The 21,045-nt window shown below is 36.5% G+C and overlaps 1 protein-coding gene across 6 annotated transcripts in view; it reads left to right on the forward strand.

Annotated features, from left to right (window-relative positions):
- Positions 1 to 21,045, forward strand: part of ADGRL2 (adhesion G protein-coupled receptor L2) — a 311,558-nt gene that overhangs the window by 240,836 nt on the left and 49,677 nt on the right. For all 6 annotated transcript variants that reach the window (XM_083867780.1, XM_083867781.1, XM_083867782.1 and 3 more), the window contains exons 4-5: positions 20 to 233; positions 20,640 to 20,749. In XM_083867780.1, the coding sequence (XP_083723906.1) occupies positions 20 to 233; positions 20,640 to 20,749 (324 nt within the window). The remainder of the gene's footprint in view (positions 1 to 19; positions 234 to 20,639; positions 20,750 to 21,045) is intronic.

Raw genomic sequence — 21,045 nt, forward strand, 5'->3', positions numbered from 1 at the left:
TCCTTGTGGTTTTGTCCAGGTTTCAGCCGAGCAGCACTACCATTTGGTTTGGTGAGGAGGGAGCTCTCCTGCGAAGGCTACTCCATCGACCTGCGGTGTCCGGGCAGCGATGTGATCATGATAGAAAGTGCCAACTATGGACGGACAGACGACAAGATCTGTGATGCTGACCCTTTCCAAATGGAGAACACGGAATGCTTCCTTCCAGATGCCTACAAAATTATGACACAAAGGTAAAAATATACATAAAGAGGAGAAATGCCTGCATTAATACAGAGGGGGGTATTACTGTAAGAAATATTGAGTTGTAATTGCCCCTTTGCTATTCAGGCAGTATTGTTTCTATCTAATGAAATTAAAACTACCAGTTGCAATTAGAGGTTGGGGATTTTTTTAATTCTGTAAACAAACATTAAAAAGCAGAAAGATAACTTCAAGGAGAATGAAACAATTCAGTTATCTGGAGATTCCCCATCTCCTTGTCTTTCTAGGGGTCAAACAGCCCTGAGAATGTTTCCAAATGGCTGCTGTATTTTTCAGTAAATGCAGTAAATCCCTGCCATAGTTCTTAATAGTAGTTCCCTCCAATGGAAAATGTCAGAATGATTACACGCCAGGATGATTATATGTCATTATACATGTGTGTACAAGCATACATGTGCATATAAGCACAAGTTAGTGACAGCTCTTGACATTCAGGGAAGACAGAAGAAGCAACCAAGAATCATGAAATCATTTAGGTTGAAAAATACTTTTTAAGATCATTGAATCCAACCAATCCAACTGCTGCCAATTCCATCTCTAAATCATGTTCCCAACTGCCAATAAAAGTATTTTTATTACAAGAGGTGCCTGATTGCTCAGATTCACTGAAAGTCCTGTGCTAAAGGCCATGTACAGGCAGCAGTCACCTACTACTGACAGTTGTGGAAATGTCAGCACCAATCAGTCACTGGCATTGCTACTGGCTTAAACTAAAAGCCTAAATGAGTTTGGGGTTGGTTGGAAGTTCTCCTCCCGGTGTCTTTTTTCCTGGGATGAGGAATCTGGACAAAAAGGGGATGGAATAACGTGGAAGGTTTCTGGTGCATGTACGCAGATGTGTCAAATGAAATATGCAAGTCATCCTGCCTTCTGTGCTCCATTTCCTCTGTCCTGTTCAAACATGGTAACACTTAGTAATGTAGTCACCTCTTAAAAATAGTTTTTCTTTTTTGATTTACCAATTCACTTGCTTTGTCATGAGTGAGAATCTTAAATTTTTTTTCATTTTTATGTGAATATGCAGATGTTTTCTACTTCTGTAGTCAAATATTTGGGCTGGATCTCAGACTTCAATTTCAAATGGTGGCAGTAAATTGAGGGTATTAGGTGTTTTATTTATTGTTCTGTGTTGAACCTGTGGCGTGTTTTGTGATCAATAAGGGAAAGGCTCTGTCGCTACATTATTAAAAAGGTAATATAACTTTTTAAAATCATGTTTGAATTATCTTATTGTGGTTCTAGTTCGTAGTTGTTAATTAGATCAAGCCAGATTTCCATTGAGACTGCAGCAGCAGTGTCATCATCCTCTAATCTGTCAACTCCCTTTGAAACCACCTTCAATTGCTTTTGTAAATGTAGTGCCGCTCTGTAGACTTCCTTGTTGTGTAAAATGCATGTTGTGTTTTGATCAAAGTCTTCCTTATGTTCACTGCAAATATACAGATTAGGGTAGTCAGAGGCAAATATAGAGGCACAATCTTGCTTGAAGTGACATCAGACTGTTACTGAAAATTTGAAATTTCAATCTTTCAGTTAATCAGCTGTAAATTTATGATAGCAAAGTGTACATTTGAACTTCCCCCATCTTCTACTCCTATGCTTTGTTCAACATTAATATAAAGTTGTGATCACATGTAGGACATTGGTTCAGATTATCTGTGCTCAAAGAGTTTTTCATTTTGGTTCTCTTTTTTTTTTTTTTTTTTTTTTTTTTTTTTTTTTTTTTTTTTTTTTTGTCTGAACAAATGGCAAAGATCATTTGACACTTTGCTTTCTATTTTTGTCTGACATTTATAGCAATTTGAAAGTTTGCTTTCTTTCTTAGATCCTGTCATTAAGTAGAAAAGATGTTTCTTGTCTTGCTTAATCTTTCCAAAATTGCTCAATTTGTGCTATAGTGCAAGCATAGAAGAATGTTGCAAATTTCTTATGAAATATTAAAAGTTATTATATCTCATTTATTTATAACTGCATCGGTGTTTGTAATTTTTTGTTGTCTCAGGCAAATTGTTGTTTGGTACTCAGCACATGTCCTTGATCTTATATATAAAAGTATCACATCAGCTGTATTTTGATGGCAGCAGTTGCATAGAAAAATCTAAATTGAAGGACTATTGGGTTCATTGGTTTTCCTTTTTATTTAATTGGTTAGAACTTTCAGTGACAATGAAATCTTTTCTTCTCTACGTTTAGAAAAAAGCACCAATAATTTCTCAATTTCTACTTAAAATCTTGCAGTGTTTACTTTTAAGGACCTGTTTTTATCACTTCAGTCAACCGTGTTACCACAGCATTTGGCCACTCAATTCAGTTTAGAGGTACAGTTAAATGTAGTTCCGCAGCAATTGTTAAGTACTCATTATTCATTTGCAACATTAATCCACAGCTTTTGCACAGCGACTACATTTGCTGCAATTACAAGGTGAAAACACTAGCTTAATGAGATCAATACTGTGAAATCTGAAGATTGAAAAATAAGATGAGGTTTCCAGTTTAACACAAAGCCATGCAATCACGTGCCCTGCTCCCCTTCCAGAGAATTTGAGATAGTAGCGCATAGACCTTGGCAGTATCCACTGATGCATCAGCCCCTCTTTCTCAGAATGAGCTGCTACTTAATCTTTTCTACCTCACCCTATTCTTTCTTTCCAGCAGTTCTCAAAAGATTTTTAACTTAATGCGTTCCTAGGAAGCCTGACTAGAACACTAATGACTTCATTGCTTTGCTTTTACCTTTGTAAAGTACTTATTAAATTTTTAGTCCCTGATTGAAATTACATCCCAATTATTCCAGAATAAAGTCTTTCAGATGTATTTAGATTCTATGTAAACTTCAGACTGGCATGGTTGAAATTAAAGCTTTGAAGAAAGAGACTAGACCTTTAGAAAATCCTTCTCCACTTTCACACTTCTCTGATAATTAACCCCAGCGTTTGCATACCATCAAGTTTGAGAGATTCCACCACATGCTGCAGTTCAGTACAGAAATAAGCTAATTTCTGGAATATTTGGTGAGCAAGTAGCGTGAGTGGCAGAGGACCCACATTTCAGTCATGTTTTAGTTCTTAAAATAGTCAAACTCCTCTGTGCTCTGCTGTCCTTTAGCAGGGACAAATCTCCTCTGTTTCCTTTTCATTTAAAAATAAATTAAATGAACAGGGAAGCAGAAGATGCAAAGCAGCCTGAGGAAATTGCTCTAGTTGCTTGCTCATAAAGTGCATTTGTGTGGCTGTAGCAGAAACTGTCGTGAAACTTTGAAGTTGATAAGGCTAATACTGCTTTTTATAGGCATGGCAGAGATTTGAAAATTAACAGCATAAAATTTACTTATGACCTCGTAATATCCATTTCTGTGGCAAGCGGATTGCAGGTGGATCCTGTGAGTTCAGTTCAAATTGCCTGGGTGTTTATGAACATTTTCTGTCTCCAGTATCTCCTATGGTCTGGAACCAGAGGTTTTTGTTAGGACAAGCACTAAGCATTACCTATGTACCACGTAGAGTTTGGGGGTCTGTTTTATTAGCTTAAAAGAATAACAGGTATTTAATAGATATTTCTAAATATGTACTTTAAAAATATCTCAAATCAAAGGTCTCTTATTTATGTAATTCTGTAGTGGAATAATAAGATGCTAAGATGGATTCTTGCATGCTGGGACCATTCTTTTTGAATTACATTTAGGGGTCGTTTTCTAGGAAACATTTTTCCTAGTCCTAAATTTTTTGTTTAGACGTTCAGGTTTATTTGTTGTCATGATCGGGTAATGATCTTTGTGATTCCAGGACAGTCCAATTAGATTTTTTTTTAACTGACTGTGTATTTAAATATATGCTTGAATGGTGTGGCAGATAATAATTTGGAATAGTATAATTTTAAATCTTGATAAACCCCACATTTAAAAAATAACATCTGCTCCAATCTGTACACCTTATTTTCAGTAGTTCTAACTACAAGAAATTGTAGTTATAACTGTTGTTGGGGCTAGTAGAAAATTAGTATTTTGTATTTAAAGAACATGAAACATATTCACTCAGAATCTGTGGAATCATTCACATAGATGCAAAATTCAAACATTCACTTTTGACAGCCAAATTAATGTTAAAATCAGGAGGAAAACAGTTTCCCTTGTAATACATGCTAAAATACCTTGAATTTTTAAATAGGAACTGTAAGTTCTCTGATCTGATACCGAGAGTATTGTTGTAAACATTAAAAAGAAGAAAATTCAAAATGTTTAAACTTCTTTTGCAACCATGTAAACATCTACCTTAAAATAAAGTAGTCTTGTGATATTCAGTTTATTTTGGATCTGATTTTTGATCTGCAACAGAAAGGCAGTTACATCAGTTCTGCACTGAAATAGCCTTTAAATGCTATTTTTACTTACAATTTATACTATAACTGTGGCTTTTGTGAACTTTACATCTTTGCTTAGCATATTTAATCAGTATAATTTTGCTTTCTAAATATGCACAAACAAGGCAAACCTCATTTTCTGTAGGTAAGATTAAACATAAAACTATGTCAGGTATAATAGATGAACTTAGGCAACTGTAATTTTTTTAGATACTCCTCCCTTTTAAAACATTGCTGCAGAAAAGCAAAAGGATTATAAGAGCAATAAATCCTCTTCAGCAGTGTTTGTTTTTTCTGCTGCATCTATCCTGTCCTATCTATAGCACAAGCAACACATGTACCTTCAATTACCGTGTCCATCATGACACCAGTGCCGAGTTCACGCCGGGGTTTTTGTTACCATGAACCTTTCTCACATGGCAGTGCTCTTAACCTGTTACGTCCATCATCTCTGTGCGAGACAGCTGCGCTTCAGCAGAGGGCTTTCAGAATGTGAGCGACATGTCCCTGCCCTGCTGAGTGACCAGGGGAAAGCTGAAGGAAGCAGGATATCCATTCCTTCTCCCGAGACTTACTTTTCTTAATCCATCCCATGGGAGATCGGAAGACTGGAGATGTGCTCTTTCTCTTCCATCTATTCACATGTCCCAGAAATAGGTCATATATCGGAAAAATCCTATATATAAATGAGTAAGACATTTTTGAAAGAAAACAAAATGAGTTCCATTCCAAAGGAGACTCATCTCTCAAGCCCTCTTTCCTGTTCCTGCTTGTCAGGTCTGCAGAGAAAGCACTGTCACACCATATTAATGTCCTTTCAAATGAAAACAAGTTTGGTCTGTTCCGTAATGTGAGTGGATAAAGCAAATCTTCCACTGGACTCCAGGCTTGGGTGGACACTGGGTAAAATCTCTAACCAATGAATCTCACTGATTGTAGCAAAAAGGTGTAGTCAAAAAGAAACTCTGCACAGGGTGCTTTGCTGGTAGAATGCAGAACTTGCTATGGGTCACTGCAGACCTGAATTCCAGCCTATGCAAGACTTCCAAAGAGTGGCATTTCAGGGCCTCTTTCAAAAACAGTTCCTTCAGACAGGGCCCAGTGTTGATTTAGTGTTTAAACTGCAGCACACTTCAGATTGGCATTTCTTGGAATGACTTACATCCTTTTTCACGGGCTGGATTTTATCCTTTGCTATTTGGAGCTGCTTGTAATTGAGGTAGTGGTGCACTGCACTTCGGGGGTCTGCCAGGCTAAGGCAAGGGCTCTGCTGACCCCTGCTGCTATCCTTGCTTTTTCCCTTGCTTTTCCTTCTGCAGCCGAAGGTTGCCTCTCTTTGCTATAGATACTATCAGGTGAAAAGTGGTTTTGAATAAGAGGTACACTTTGCCTTTTTCTGCTTTTTGCGTGTCTTTCCTTTTTGTGTCAGAGAAAACCCAGTGCTGATGACAGGGTAGCACAGGCTGTTGTGGATCGGGTACGTTCTTGGAATTCACACACATCGGAAGTTTAGTCATGCTGATGCTGATCTCACAAACAAGAACCTTTTGCTTTGGCATGCCAGCATTTTCTGTTCCAGCTTGCTTACAACTGCTTCACAAAACATTTACCATACAACACTATCAACATTAGACGTCTTTTTCATAAGCACCCTTTTAAAATGAAGATTTCTATTAATCTAAATATGTCTGAGTACAGCAGTCAACCCTGTGACTATTTTGATGTAGCAGAAGCTTAAAATGCTCTTTATTGTGAAACTAAGCTTTTCACAATACCGAGCTGTGGCCAGATCGATGTTTGTTTTGCTTTCTATGTGTTAGTCACAAGACTTAGCTATGACTCAAATACAAAGAGAAAAGCAGAAATACATGTAGACTGTTTTAATGAACAAGGCATAATCACAGAGCCTAGAAGGTTCCTGGAACACACTGCAGTCCTTGGTATTATTACAGCAGAAAACAGTAATACCCGTGACTGAAAAGAACCTTTTCTGGCATTTATTTTCACTGTCAATAATTCTTAATATGAAAGTAGTAGGTCTAATTTTACTCATTAAAAATAGGGGGTTTTATTAATGGGGTTGTTCTATCATGGCATTACTTAGTAAATTAAATACAAATCCTGGTATTACGAGGTTCTTAGCAGTCAGGCAAGAGGAAATAGCTGTCAGTGGTACTTGATCATCATTTTGCAGTGTGTTCTATTTTAATTTCCTGCAGAAGAAATTTTACTAGACACGTGCAAACACATAACACACTGATGTGTGGCTGCAGTCACGACATTGGACAGGCTACAAAAGAAACAACAAAAGGATGGTTCATACCAACTAATTACATTTAAAATTTAGATTTAGTTTACTTCAAAAAATATGGGATTCATTATTTTACTAGGGTGTAGCTTGATATTCTATTTAGTGTTTTCATATCTTATATTCAAGTAGTTTTCTTCCTTTATTATTGGCAAAACCACAATCAAATTCTTCTTAAGTCAGCGTATCTCTTATCTGGCAGGATCATATATACACACTCATCAGTCTTCCCTTGCTATTCATGGGGTGAAAATAAATGTAACTAACTATACATATGTATACATAAACTTTTAAGTACTATATGCTGTTGCTTGTGTATTTGAGTATTATATAAAATACATGCTTCAGCCTGTGATTTTCTTGTGGGTTTTTTTCTGCTTGCTGAAATTGACTTTACTCACTATTTAGCCCAGTTAGTCATGTACTATATGTTTTGGGGATGTAATTATCTCTTAGTAATTTGCTAATTTTTTGAGAACTTAACTGAGACAACATTGCTTAACCTTCAGCACCTTTCAGTTGAATTTTGTGTCCTCTTGAATGTGTTTGCATGAATTTTACATGGTTTTCATATTTCTAGTCTAGCCAATATAAGTTCCTGGTTCAGTTGCAGTCAGAACTTCATTATTAAAAAGTTCTGATTTACTTATATATTGCTGCACCAAATTTAGTTCATATAGAATAATAATGTAAAAGTTGAAGCCTATTAATTCCTCCCACCCCAATAAAACCTCTATAATACTTAGCCAAAACCACTACATTATCTGATAAGTTGATTTAGGACTTTATACATGTGTTCATGTAGCCATTTATCTCAACCCTTTCTGAGGAGACCTTTATTAAGCTGTGATGACTGCTGAATATGAAATGTAACCAAGATTATTTTTTTATTCAAATATAATTTAAATATTCATCAAAGAGGAGTTATGCTTGAAACTGACAGAGACTATTAACATCAAAAAATATAATTAACTGCACTGGGTATCATGAAGCAGAGTTAGCCAAATAGCCGAGAGGTCTAATTGCTCTAGAGTCTGAGAAGCAATAGTTTTATTTTATACTGTTACTGTGGAATTAATAGTGATGTGGTTTCCTATGTGAGGCAATTAAAAGCTGCCTGTTAAGGTTCATTGCACTATAGGAAATCTGTTGAATATCACTTAGTAAACAGAACTGGCATGGAAAAGGTACATGAAGATGAGCAGAGCAGAGTATAGATCATAAATTAGGACAGATTAATATGAATTAAATATATGTAAGTAAATTATGAGTACACTCTAGTGTTGAAAGTAAGCAGTAGCCATAAAAGTGAAAAGTTTTCATTAGTAACACAAAGGAAATAGAATTTAAAGATTATTACAGTGAAGATGTTTAATTCAGAGGAAAGAAATAGAAGAGTAACGTGGGTTTAAAAATTAAAAACTATCTACAGAGGAGTATGGAAATTAGCAGATCTCATATTCTGTAAATTTCTTTCTGCCACAGAATAATCTCCTTCTTACAATAAAAAGAACCTTCTGACCTTTGTGGCTCAATTAAGCTTTTAGTTGTATTCAACAAGAAAAATCTTCTTTATTGAATCCCATAGATTCTGCCTGTGCCCAGAGTATACATTCTAAAAAGGGGTGGCCATATTCATAGTATTTTGACATTAATGAGGTTGCTGAAATGGAAGAGTTTAAGGATCAAAGATACAAGCAATGGTGGTATTTTACAGCATTTCTTTTTTTTTTTCCTCTCTAATAATAAAATTGCAATTTAATTGCTTAATAAATGGGGCATGATTACTGAAAGACATAGATAATTTCCCTCTTTCCATTTTATCTTCTCCATATTGCAGAACAATAATTAGGAAAAATACTACTGCCACAAATGAAAGAAGTTTGGGGTTTTTTTGTTCCTTTGGGTAATAACTGTGAATGAACAGAGTTTGCATGTGTGTCCTTTGGTCTAGTATGATGCTCAGATTCTGTGGTTTTTAAGAAGCAATCTCAACAACTACTGTCATACTGGTAAAATAAAATCACAAGAAGAATTCAACTGGAATTCCTGTTTTATATAAAGATTGGCTCTGTCTGTTTCATACATTATTTAGCAGGCTTACCCTGTTTATATCAGTGACATAAGAGTGCGTGCTACTTTCTCAGAAGAGCGCTGTCTTTGCCGCTTCACAGCACAGTGCCTTGTACTCCCAGGCTTGCACATGGTGTTAGCAGATATTTAAAGCACTTCAGCTTAACATTTTATAGGTCATGATGAACTGAGCCTATAAAACAAGTTACTGCAATGAAGTTAATGCAATCTTAAGAGTGTTACATAGACCGAATACTCAGTATTCAGGATATTTTTAGCCCACTGTAGACATATCAATGGGAAGGAAAGGTTCTTACCACAAGGAATTTTTTTCCATGTCAAACCCTATTTACAATACACTTAGAGTACAGTGCAAATTTACTACAAATTTACTATTGAAGGCCATGTTTTTCAGGTTTACCCACTAATACAATAACTATAGGAACCTTTGAATTTCAAATTGTTGTACTATACACACACACATGCACGCGCGCACACAGGCAAAACAGAAAAAAAAGAGAAGAAATTAGGCAGAAAAATCATTTCACTGGGCAAGATGCTGTGACCAAAGTCATACACTTGGAACACCTTGGAGGAAGAAATTTTACTCCTTCTCAGTGACACCAACCTGTTCAATGTTTCATCTGGCAAGATGTATATTTTGCTGTTGTAGGTGCAAAGGCACGTATTCCTTTCTTAGTAGTAATCTGTGATATTAAACCTTACTGTTCATTGCTTCTCAAATACCTTGCTTCTTGTGATATATATCTATATAATGAAGGAGCAATTTGGAAATGTATTTAATATGCACCTTTTTGCGGCACTGTAAAACTGTTTTGCCATAACTCAAGAGTTTGTGCTCTGTCTGTTAAATACTTTCTTTTAGGCTGAATTGTAAGTGTAGCAATAACATGACAGTTCTGAACCCATAATCTTTCCCTGTTTACTGAATTTATTACAGACATTGAGTTCAACTGTACTGTTGCACTCATGAAACTGTAGGTGTTTTCTCATCTAGGATGTAGCAGCAGTGATATTACTTTCAGTATATTATTCTGGTGCCAGCATCACTGGTGGGTATGAAAAACATAATTTACTTTGTGTATTTAGCTTTCTTGGATAATTTTGCTGTCTTTGTGACAGAGATACAGCAAAAGAACACCTCCTGGAGTCACATTTAAAACAGGAGCACTTTGGGTAATGTACTGTAGACAGAACACGTATGAGTTAGAGCTCACTTATCATGAATGCCATCAGCAGTGGCTTGTTGCTTTCTTATCAGCCACTTCCTGCTGTCAGCCCAGTGCTTATTTCAATAGTAAAGGATTTGCATCAAATGTAACACAGTATTATGTATGGCTAACATGCAGTTTTTAATTGTGCAGGCACACGAGACTCCTTCAGTGGTAGACAGTTTGATAAAAGGATTAGATCATGAATATTTTTGACACAATTAAAGATAATCTGTGCACTGACAAAGTGAAGCCAGAGAATTTTCTGATGTATTTTTTACGGTGGTAAATCTGCTTGGCTTGTGTAAAAACCAACTGCAGAACAGACAGAATTTTTGCAGATGTGGGAACAAGCAAACCGAAGCAGTCCCCTAAGCTTCACTGGGCTCCAAACTGGAAGTTCCAGGAACCACAGAGTGCACAGTTCAAATCAGTAACTTAATCCCTTAATTTCAGATTGCAAAGAAGAAGTGGGATTGTGCTTTCCAAGTTAAAACAGCATACTTTTTCAGGGGAAGTCCTGTACCTGGAAGCCCTGCAAGCTTTCCAGATGATAATTAGATCCAGACATCACTGTGGGTAATGAATAACAGTGCTTTTGTGACAGGCATTCCTCTCAGAAGAAAAGAAAGTACTTGTAGTGAGGACTCTCAGACACATTTTAATAGGAAATGACACCACTGTTACAGAGTTGATTAAAGATCTACCAAGGGACAGCACTTCTGGAAAAAATCAGCAGATGAAATGAGAAAAGTTGTAATTTTATTATTAGTTATCAGTTAAATACGTGTAACTTTAAGGCCATGAAATCTGCAGTAAAAATTATGAGAAAAAGGACTGTACCTTCTTGCTAGCAGATTGCATTTTTGTAAATCTCTTTAAATAACCAAATTGTCTTTTGCCTCTTGCTCAGCATTTTGCTCTGAGTTCTGTTGAGCTGTATAAATGAGTCACTCTGCAGCCCTATGGAGTTGGTGGATATGCAGCAGTGGGCTGATGGCCTCTGTTGATGAAAATGATAACCCAAAAAGGGGATATTCCCCAAGGCAAGTTTACAGAAAACAATTTATTCTTTTTCACCCTGTAAAACTCATCTTACATGCAGGATCTCTTGCATTATTACAAACTCTAATCCTCTGAGTGGGTAATTAACGGACCAGAAAAGCCATTTGTGGAAAGAAAGAGCCATAAGGGTGAAAAATATTTCTCTGCTGAATGATCTTTAAGGAGTAAATAATTACAAGAGTGAGAGGTTTGGGATGACCAATCTAAATCTGAACATAATTGGGATGAACACAGTTTGGAAATAGAAGCAGTTGGCATGTGCAACAATTCTCATTTCAGAAGACTAATTAAATATTTAAAAGCCCAAAACCCCTCACTATTCACAGAAAAATAACCTGCCACAAAAGGGTCTGTAACTTTGCAGATAATTAGGAAGGGTTATAGGGGGGAAAAATCACGGATCAGCTCCAAGGTTCTGCAAGGTCACGTCTTATTATGGTGTATCTTTTATATGGTCTGATAACAAGATCTTGCTAATTTAATCTAAGTAGGGCATCCCATAGTGATTTCCCATTTCCCTTGTTAAAAATATGATCATTTTTCCATATGCCGACTGCAATAGGTGAACATTTTTATAAATAATTTCTCCTAAATAATACAGGCTATAATATTTTTAATTATTCAAGGTGAACACACGTGTTAAAGTTGAGTTAGGGTTGCTCCCACTGCATGCACCATCTGAAGTTGTCCTCAGCCTGCCTGTTGCACAGAGAAACCAAAGGACAGTATGGAATCTGCTTGTCTCAGTGGCCAATTCTGTAAATTACTAAATTGTAATTTCCTGTTAGAGGCAAAATAGTTTTCTGTTGAATGTGCACTTCTGTGAGCAGAAGAGCTGTGTTGAACTCAGGAGACCCATAGCGAATCCAGCTGAATTTGCATTGCACAGATCTGGAGGTCTGCTGGAAGTGTGAGCACTGAAAGTGTACAAAGGCTTCTGTTTCAAAAGTTGCAGTAACAAATCATACCTATCATCTAAAATACCTTATTATAGTAATTAAAGTGGGTGACTGTTAAAAATGTATTTCAGATCTGTGAAAATTAACGTGAAGAATAAGGCTACATGTTTTCAATATTGTAATTCTTCAAGTTACTCATTTAATAGTGACTCAGAAGCTATCTTAAGTTACATAACTTTTAACTACATTATGAATATGCTGCATGCCAAGCCACGGATAAAGAAGATCAACCATGCTGCAAAAGAAGAATTCTAAGGGGTTTTTACTCTTATCCTATACTCTGTGCCTGGTAGTCTCTTCTCCTGCAAGTCTGTTGCAGTGTTATTCCTAAGGATCAGACACTGCACTTCAGGATTTTCTCTTGGATTTTCTATAGCTCTGCTCTAGCACTGTGCCTCTGAAATGAATGCCCCTTCGTAAAGCTCTGGGTTTATTTAAAGTCCCACGTTTCTCCCTTGAAACCTGCTCAACACACGAGGCATGATGCTGCACTCATGTTCATTCGGTGTGAATAATCTGTGCAAATTGCTCAGATACAACGATGCTGCACTACTAAAGTTTTCATTAGTAAGTAAGCGTAGCTGCAGGCTATTTATTTTGTCTAAATGGTGAAACATTTAATTGGATCTTTTGAACTTATTACTTTTCAGCTGTGTGGATCTGCTTGGCTTAGTTGGTGTTCTAAGATGTACACTGCCTGTAATCCCATGCTGCAGCTTGCTAGCAAATATGCATGCACGCAAATAATATGACAATTATTATGATTGTGAAAATTACTGTATTTCCATTTCTTATTCCTCAGGTGGGATTGCATTAGATACATTTTCTGTAAGGAACAGGTCTCTTCTGCTTCATACTGTTATGGGGTTTGGGTTTGCGCCTACACACACCTCACCAGGAGATTGTTCCATTTACTCTACACACCTCATTGCATCTTTGATACTTTGTTTTACTGTCCTTGATTTACAGCCATCTCCTCACAAACTCTGATTGGGCTAGTAGGCCTTCAGTATACGTGGTAGAACGTAGTAGAGATAGAAAAGTAGGATTATAACAGCACCTAAAATACCAAGAGGAAGCAGGAGTTATGTATTCCATTGGAATCCACTTTTTTTTTTTCCTTTTTCATTTTTTTTTCCTCTCCCTGTTTTATCTGATGCTCCAGTTTCAGGTTAATGATAACCCCATAATAATAGCATTTACACCAATAAGAAAAGTATTAGAACAAGATGAACTGTAGCAAGAAAAACTGTTTCTGATAGCTTAGATGTGAGTAAGTGAGAAGATTCCTCATTTTAGCAGTGACTGCTTTGAACTTAGAGACATGAATACTAAAAGGCAAATGGGTCATAACTAAATGTATTAAAATTGTAAGAAGAGGTTGAAAGTGAGAAATATAGTCAAATTACTTTGCCATACAAGTCTGATACACATTCATTGATAGTGAATCAGATTGGGCAATTCTAAGAAAAGGCCTATGGGAGTTGCATATTTTATGCTGTGTTTTATTGTCTGTTTGGAATTTGTATGCTTAATGCATACCCTTAGACTCCCACAAGATTACACTGTATAAAGAAAGAACAATCAAATATTATTGCATTTTTTTATTGGGCAAATGGAAGCAAGGCTATGGTGCACCTTCTCCTATAATATTAATTATACATTATTTAGCTTCCTTACATGTGTTTACTTGGTAATTTGGAAGATTCAACAAATCATCAATATTATATTTTAAAAGAAAACAGAAGAAAAAAAAACCTTTTCTTCTCTTTGCTCCACATATTTTTTGTCTAAATCTCCCAGATTTATTACTGTAATGGTCACCTTGCCGAGTGCATAGAAAATCCCGGGGCTGGTTCATGAATTTTCAAACCAAGCTGTAGATGCCTCACTGCTTTGGCAGTCATAGGTGAGTCACCAATATCTAGACACAGCTCTTATGGCGAAATTCTGCTATCATACGTGCTCATATATTCCCTTTTTTCTCTTAGATAATGATAACTACCAAGCACAGCTCACTAAATCCATTTCCTCTTTGAGCTTGGTAAAATAGCTGCTATTTCCTTTTTGCAAGCTTGTTCCCCTATAATAGTTTTGGGGTTTCTAACTTAAAAATAATTTTTAGAAAATCTTACAAATGAATAAGCAACATTGTCAGTATGTCTTCCTGGGTTTTAGAAGGCCAGTCCCAGGATTATATATCTATCCTTAGGGATGTGTGGCTCTGTAGGGTGCATGCATTCACCCTGCATGGGAAGGGTAATGCTCCAGCACTGTGGAAACAGCAGTGATGGCTGGCCAATCCTTCTTCAAATCCAGGCTTTGTAGGAAGGCAGGATTTTCTCAGCAGGTCTTTTTTCCCGGCTTTGGTTAGGCTTAAATTGCTAACTCATTAGGTCTCAGTACGTAATGATGTATGGCTTGTGAGGTGAATTTGAAACCCAGAATTTAAATACATTCCTTCAAATTTATCTACTGTGGCATGTCTTTGTGCATACTTATGTATCAAAACACCCCTAAAATAAAATCTCTGTTCTCTACTTTATATGTAAGTTTTGTAATAAAACATAGCATTTAAGTAATATCTGATGTCTTCATACATATGTAACTTTGCATTTAATGACAGGAGCAGAGCTTTAGAATATGCATACAAAAGCAAAAGCACATCTCACATGGCAGTTGTAGACCATTAGGAATACAGCTGTAAAGACAGCTACTTACTCTGGATAATGAGGTTCAGGAAATTTTCAGTGTAAGTCATCACGTGAAGTGCATGCATCCCATATTCCCATATTTGCAGCTCACCCAGGGTGAATAAGGAACAAGAAGACCATATGGAGTATGTGGTGCTACAACTCAGAGTTTACGTGCCTCAAGTGGTGTTTAAGCAGGTTGCTGCAGGCGATGTGCAGGAACATGCCATCATGCTGGCTTTTAAGTATTTAATCAATATGCTGAAAGAGAAATATCATCAGAACTGACTTGAAAGTTTCAAAACATACCAAGATAGTTTTTTAAAATGTATCAACAATGTTATTAAAAATTATTTTACTTACTAAATGTGGTTTTATATTGTATCTTTTTTTTAAATAATGAATACATGTGACTGCTGTTTTTGCATTTCACTCTACTTAAGGAAACGTCCCATTCACAGAAATACAGCATTAGGAATACCCAAAATTATTTTGATGGGTTTTTTTTTCTGGTTATACATTAATCCATATCCTTTTCAAAATATCATGATCTTTCTTTCATGCTACTATCTTTGTCAAAGTTGTGTATGCAAAACAAAAGCATTTGAAGGATAAATTGCAATGTGGACATTATTTCATAAATAACTTATTTTTGCAAACTGCAAGAACAGCTTGTAAAGGATCTGTGTGTATCTTTCTGTGTCAGATGTGACTTGCCCATCAAGATGACCTCTTCCCTCAGTGAGTTGGTTTGTTCCCTGTAGGGCTAATGTCTTTCCAGAATCTGTTTCTCAGATCCCAGTGCTTCACTTTCTGATCCAGTCATGATACACTGTGTTTTTCATTTTAATGCTGGAGTATTTGTTCAAGTCCATAGATTGTGCGTTTTTAATCTTCCTTAGAACAATGGTGAATAATGGCCCTTGGCAGGAGATAATGAAATTTTCTTAATTTATATTTTCAAGCAGAAGCTTCAATTGAAAATGGCATCCTATGGCCTGCAGACATAGCTCTAGTGCAAGTTTCAGGGGAGCTGTAATAATAATGCAGTGCCAGCAGTGACGAGGCATGATAGGACAGTGAAGAAGCAATTTAAGAAAGAAAAGAGAATGTACCAAAGCTTTATTGTAGCATATCTAATGATCTGCTGAAGATTCCCAATAGCTTTGGGAGCATGACAGGAGAAACTAATGTTATCTTGCCAAAACAGAAGCCCCTGCTTAATCAGCAGAACAAGATTATTGATTAAAACACCTCACACAATAGATTGCACATAGAATCTCATCTCCATACATTGTACATGAAAAAGTGCAATAATAAGAATAAGGTAATAATAATAATAGAAAAAAAGCAAAAGCAATTTGTTTGGAATTGTGTAAGTCAAGATTAGAGTTGAAATACAAACAAATTATCATGGAAAATACAGCTGTCCTTATAGCTGAGCAGAGAGGATGGATGCAGCAGGGACAGGGCTACATCATGAGCAGAAGATAATAACAGCCCTGCTGGAGCTGCTTTACTTTCCTTTTTCTTTCTGTATTCATCTGAAATGTGAAGGGCCATTCCTCATTTGCACAGTCTTCTTCCTGAGGTGAAAGGAGTTCAGACATTATACTGTAACTGTTAATTAAACACTCCATTTGATTTTTAGATTACTCTAAGTGATGCATGTGCATTATGAAGATGTAACCTTTCTTCATTCATACTAAAATACAGAAGAAACGAGTGTCAGAGTACACAATTGCTCCTTGCATTCATGAGAATAATGGTAATTCCTACATTTTCCCTTGCAAAACTGGTGTCACTGCTAGCACAAGAACCTGAATTATCATTCTTTCACTACTACAGTTAGTCCTTTCCTAAATAGCATTTCAGATGTAATTCATACATTACCTTTCCTAAATTAACTGTTACTGAGTTTATACAGACTTTGCTGATCTGCTGTATTTCCTTGTAAATGACAAAGTCATTGCATCATAAATCTTTGTGAATATTGTGAATTCTTCTTGAGTGTGAAGACATTTCTCAGTGTTCAATCATATGAATTTTAAGATTGTACATAACGCCCTGCAAATGTTTGTATTTTAACATATGCTGGGGAAGTATGCAGTTATGTTGATTGCAGAATACTTAAATGGTATTTAAAACCTACAAAGAACTTAAACACTAAATCACAAACACTGAAACACCAAAGTATTTCTGATGTCTTCTTAAGTTTGCAGAAATTACAGCTGGTTTGTATCACACCTTCACTGGAACAATTCTAAAAGAGTTTGAATAGATGGACCAAATTAACAATATAGAAAAAAATAACTTTGATTAAAATGAATGAGGGTCTTCCAGCTATTCACCAGGTTTTTGAGGTTTGGATTTTTTTTCCTGATGGTGTCTAGGCCAATTTTGCAAATTCCAAAGCACTTTATTTCTAAAACAGTCTTGTTCTCGAGAATCCTGTGAGACAAAAGATGCTTGCCCATTACAAAAAGGAATGGATCACCAGATTTAAGGCTGTAACAGTGCAATATCCTCTTCTTAAGCCTAGTGTTTCTAAATGTAAATGTTTCTTAGAATTATGACAATCTGCTATGGCGGTGATGAGGTAGCTTTGATAATCTGTAGCCATGTAGGATAATCTCCTGCTTAGTCCTATTTTGTGGAGAGTGGAGTCCCTTTTATCCAATATGCCACAGATTTTGTGGCTTCTTGTCATTAAGAAGCTCAACTGAAACCCTTGCCAGTTTGTAAAATGTTTTTTTGAAGACAGTAGCAGAAGTATAGGCCAATAGCTAACAGAGAAGTATCCCTGGTTTTACAGAGAAAAACAGTGCAGCAGACAGAAGGCTTTAATTTATCCAGAGAACAAATCACAATAGTGTAAATTCCCTAAATTACTTGTCTCAGAACTACCTCTACAAAGTTCACTTCATCTCTTCTCTGTAACCTATGAATTAGAATTGACAGCTGCTATGGTTGCTGTTTGTTTTTCTTAAAAGTTTCACTCTAATGGAAGTATGGCCTCTAAACATGTAAAAAATTATTACCTGAATGTCAGCTTTTAAAACTGTGAATATCCTAACCAAGTGTCTTTAATTTGAAATCTTAGAAGTGTATGTAAATTACTCAGGTTTTATAAAATACAGCGAACAGAGCAGCAAAATCAGTGGTTTGAATGTGCAAACCTACAACTTAAAGCACAAATATACTATCCATATAGTTATTCAAGTAATTCCACTTTTTGGGGATGTGCTGTTGGGCCTGGTAGTACTGCTGTATGCTGCAGCAGAAATCGTTGGTTTGTAACTGAGGTCTTGGGTTTGGCTAAAGGGGGGCAAAACGTGACCATATGCACAGCAGGTGAAATTTTTCATAAAGGAATAGTCAAAAGTTTTCAGGGTGTCATCAATTTCCTGCAAAGACCACTCTGAAGTTTGACTGACACTTACTGTTCAAAGAAAAAAACCTGCATTTTCTTCTGAATTATTATTATGCATCCTTTTGCTAAAATGTAGCATGAAGTTCTTCTCAGTTTCCTGGCTGATGGCAGCATTATGAATCTTTTACTGGGAGAAAATGAAACTGAAGAAAACAACTCTTCACAGGGAAATCAGTCTATCTTTTTCCCACCGCTAAATATGACCTTGGTTAGCTTCATTCTCAAGCAACTTCTCCCAACACATACTCGTTTTATTTTTTAACAAATAAATAATTCTGTCTTAATTGCTGCTCATTTGAGTATAAAATAAAATTTTCATACAGCTCAAAGCTTTGGAAACCATCATACTGAATGATGCACTAGAAGTCTTGCAGGAATTGCTTTAGTTTCAGTGTAAGGTTTTTGCTAAAGAAACACAAATTTAAAGAAATGTGTTACAAAATCTTACATCCCAGATTTTCTCATGCTGGTTAGTGTACCTGAGGTGTGGCACAGACAAACCCCTGTATAGGGGTATTGCAGAGGCCTGTGAGGTTTGGGGCCACATTGCTTCTACAGTCTCCATCTACACCAGACATGCAACAGCAGCATTTGTCCTCCATGGCAGGGGCTGCGTTGTCACTTACAGACTGAGCACAGTGGTTTTCTCAGCAAGCTGGGTGCACCTCAGGCTGGGTCTGAAGCCCCTGGATGTGTCAGAGTCATTGCAGGCTCTCTAACATCCTGCAGGAGCTGCTGCACTGACTGTCTGCCATAGCATGGGACTGGGGCACCATTATGTGTGCAATAGCTGTGCAGAGGACCTGGCTTCACCCTCTGGAAAAGGTGGCAGGTGGATTCTTCACCACCTGTCCCTATCCATGATTGTGTATTTACAGAAATCCCTGACTATTTTCAATTAGTTCTGTAATGATGAGGCTTATGATGGTAGAAATAAGGAACTTTAAAAAAAAGAAATAAAAAAGATGAGGAAAAGGGAAAGAAGAGTTAACTGATCAAGTCAGAGAGTTTTTGTCTCTGAGTTTGCTCAGCAGAGAGGCACAACATGTCCTGACTGGCTCTGTGCTAGTTTGATTACTGTACAAAAAAGGAAATAATTTATATTAGAGTTCTTTGAATGTGTTTGCAATACCTTTTATGAGGTAGCATGAATTATTCTAATACCTGTTGGTGCAGTACAGCTGTGGAAAGCCACCGATGCAAGGCAGATTATTTTAGCTTGAGTTCTGTGGTACTCAGGGAGTATGGGAAGAAGTAGGGCAGTAGAGAAGTTGATGTACAGCTGCAGTCAAAGGCTAGTCTATTACTTAATTTCAGACTTCTGTTATTCAGTTTGCTGACAAACAAAACTAACCCCTGAGAAGATCAGCCAAGCTCTTTCCCTTTTAGTCACCAAACTCCCTGACCTTCTCTTTTTTTTTCCTTCCTCTGCCTTGTAACTGTTTTCCTCTAATGCATTTTGACCATCTCTTCAAGGTTATGTGATAAAACCCTTCAAAAATTAAGTTCAGTGAATCCCCAGAGTTAGAGGCATTTTAGTAAAGTTCTTCTTTGTATCAAAATGCATTTTCTTTCATTGTTAAGCAAATAATTTTTTATATTTCAGTCTCCTCAAAAACATATCTGAATTAATTTTCTTGCAGTTCTTCTTTTAACTGTTTTTCTTATTTCCTCAATTGGTCATTCTTTACTGCTTCCTGTAGCGTAGCAGAGGAAGCTTGGAGTCCAACAATTGCTCCTAAAATAATTAAAATGGAAATGCTAATGTTCTTTGTCTACAATAGCTCTTCCAACCCAAGTAATTTCCTTGAATCACAAGAAAAATCTCTCTGAGATGTAAAACCATTCAGCAGGATGTATATCTCTAAAGATGGTAGGAATTACTCATCATTGTAATTATACATTATTCAAAATTGCACATTTTTTCAGTCATATCGTCTATGCATTTTGTTTTCATTTTATTGAACAGTAGTATCAAATCAGTATAAATTTGGTACTTCATATGGCTATCTCTGCATTGGGGACAGTTAAGATAGCATAGATCGCCAAATTTAAAAGTATAAAGCCTGAACTAAAATATTGTCCTGAACCCTTAGTTTTGGACTTTGGCTAATTATTGTTAATTAACTTTGTTGTCCTATGTATTGAACTGCCCAAGTGTGAAGAGATTTAGCACTGAATGTAGTCCTTTAGGTATGAACAAGCAAATTAAATGTAATTTCAAATTAATTAGCTTGCTTTCTTTTCCCATTACAGGTGCAACAACCGAACACAGTGTATAGTAGTTACTGGGTCAGATGTGTTTCCTGATCCTTGTCCTGGAACATACAAATATCTAGAAGTTCAGTATGAATGTGTTCCTTACAGTAAGTATAATCTTTTTATTCTTGCTCACTTCCTCTGGCCCTCACAATTGAAGCTGGAGTGCTGTTACATGGAAAAGAAGCATATGTTTATGGCCCATGGACCCATTATGCATGCAAAGCACTTGCAGACTAGGGCCTCCAATTAGCTTCACAAAGTGTGGAAGGAAGCCATGGTGTGATGCTGGCCAAGTGTCTGTCTGTGTTCTTAAGTGTTTGGCTTTTAAGGCTACTGTTTTTCCAGAAAACAAACTCAAATTAGCTATTCAATAGGCCAGATAGAAATTTGTACTTTTGCC

The sequence above is a fragment of the Zosterops lateralis genome (genome assembly GCF_965231275.1).
Source record: "Zosterops lateralis genome assembly, chromosome: 9".
Classification (NCBI taxonomy): domain Eukaryota; kingdom Metazoa; phylum Chordata; class Aves; order Passeriformes; family Zosteropidae; genus Zosterops; species Zosterops lateralis.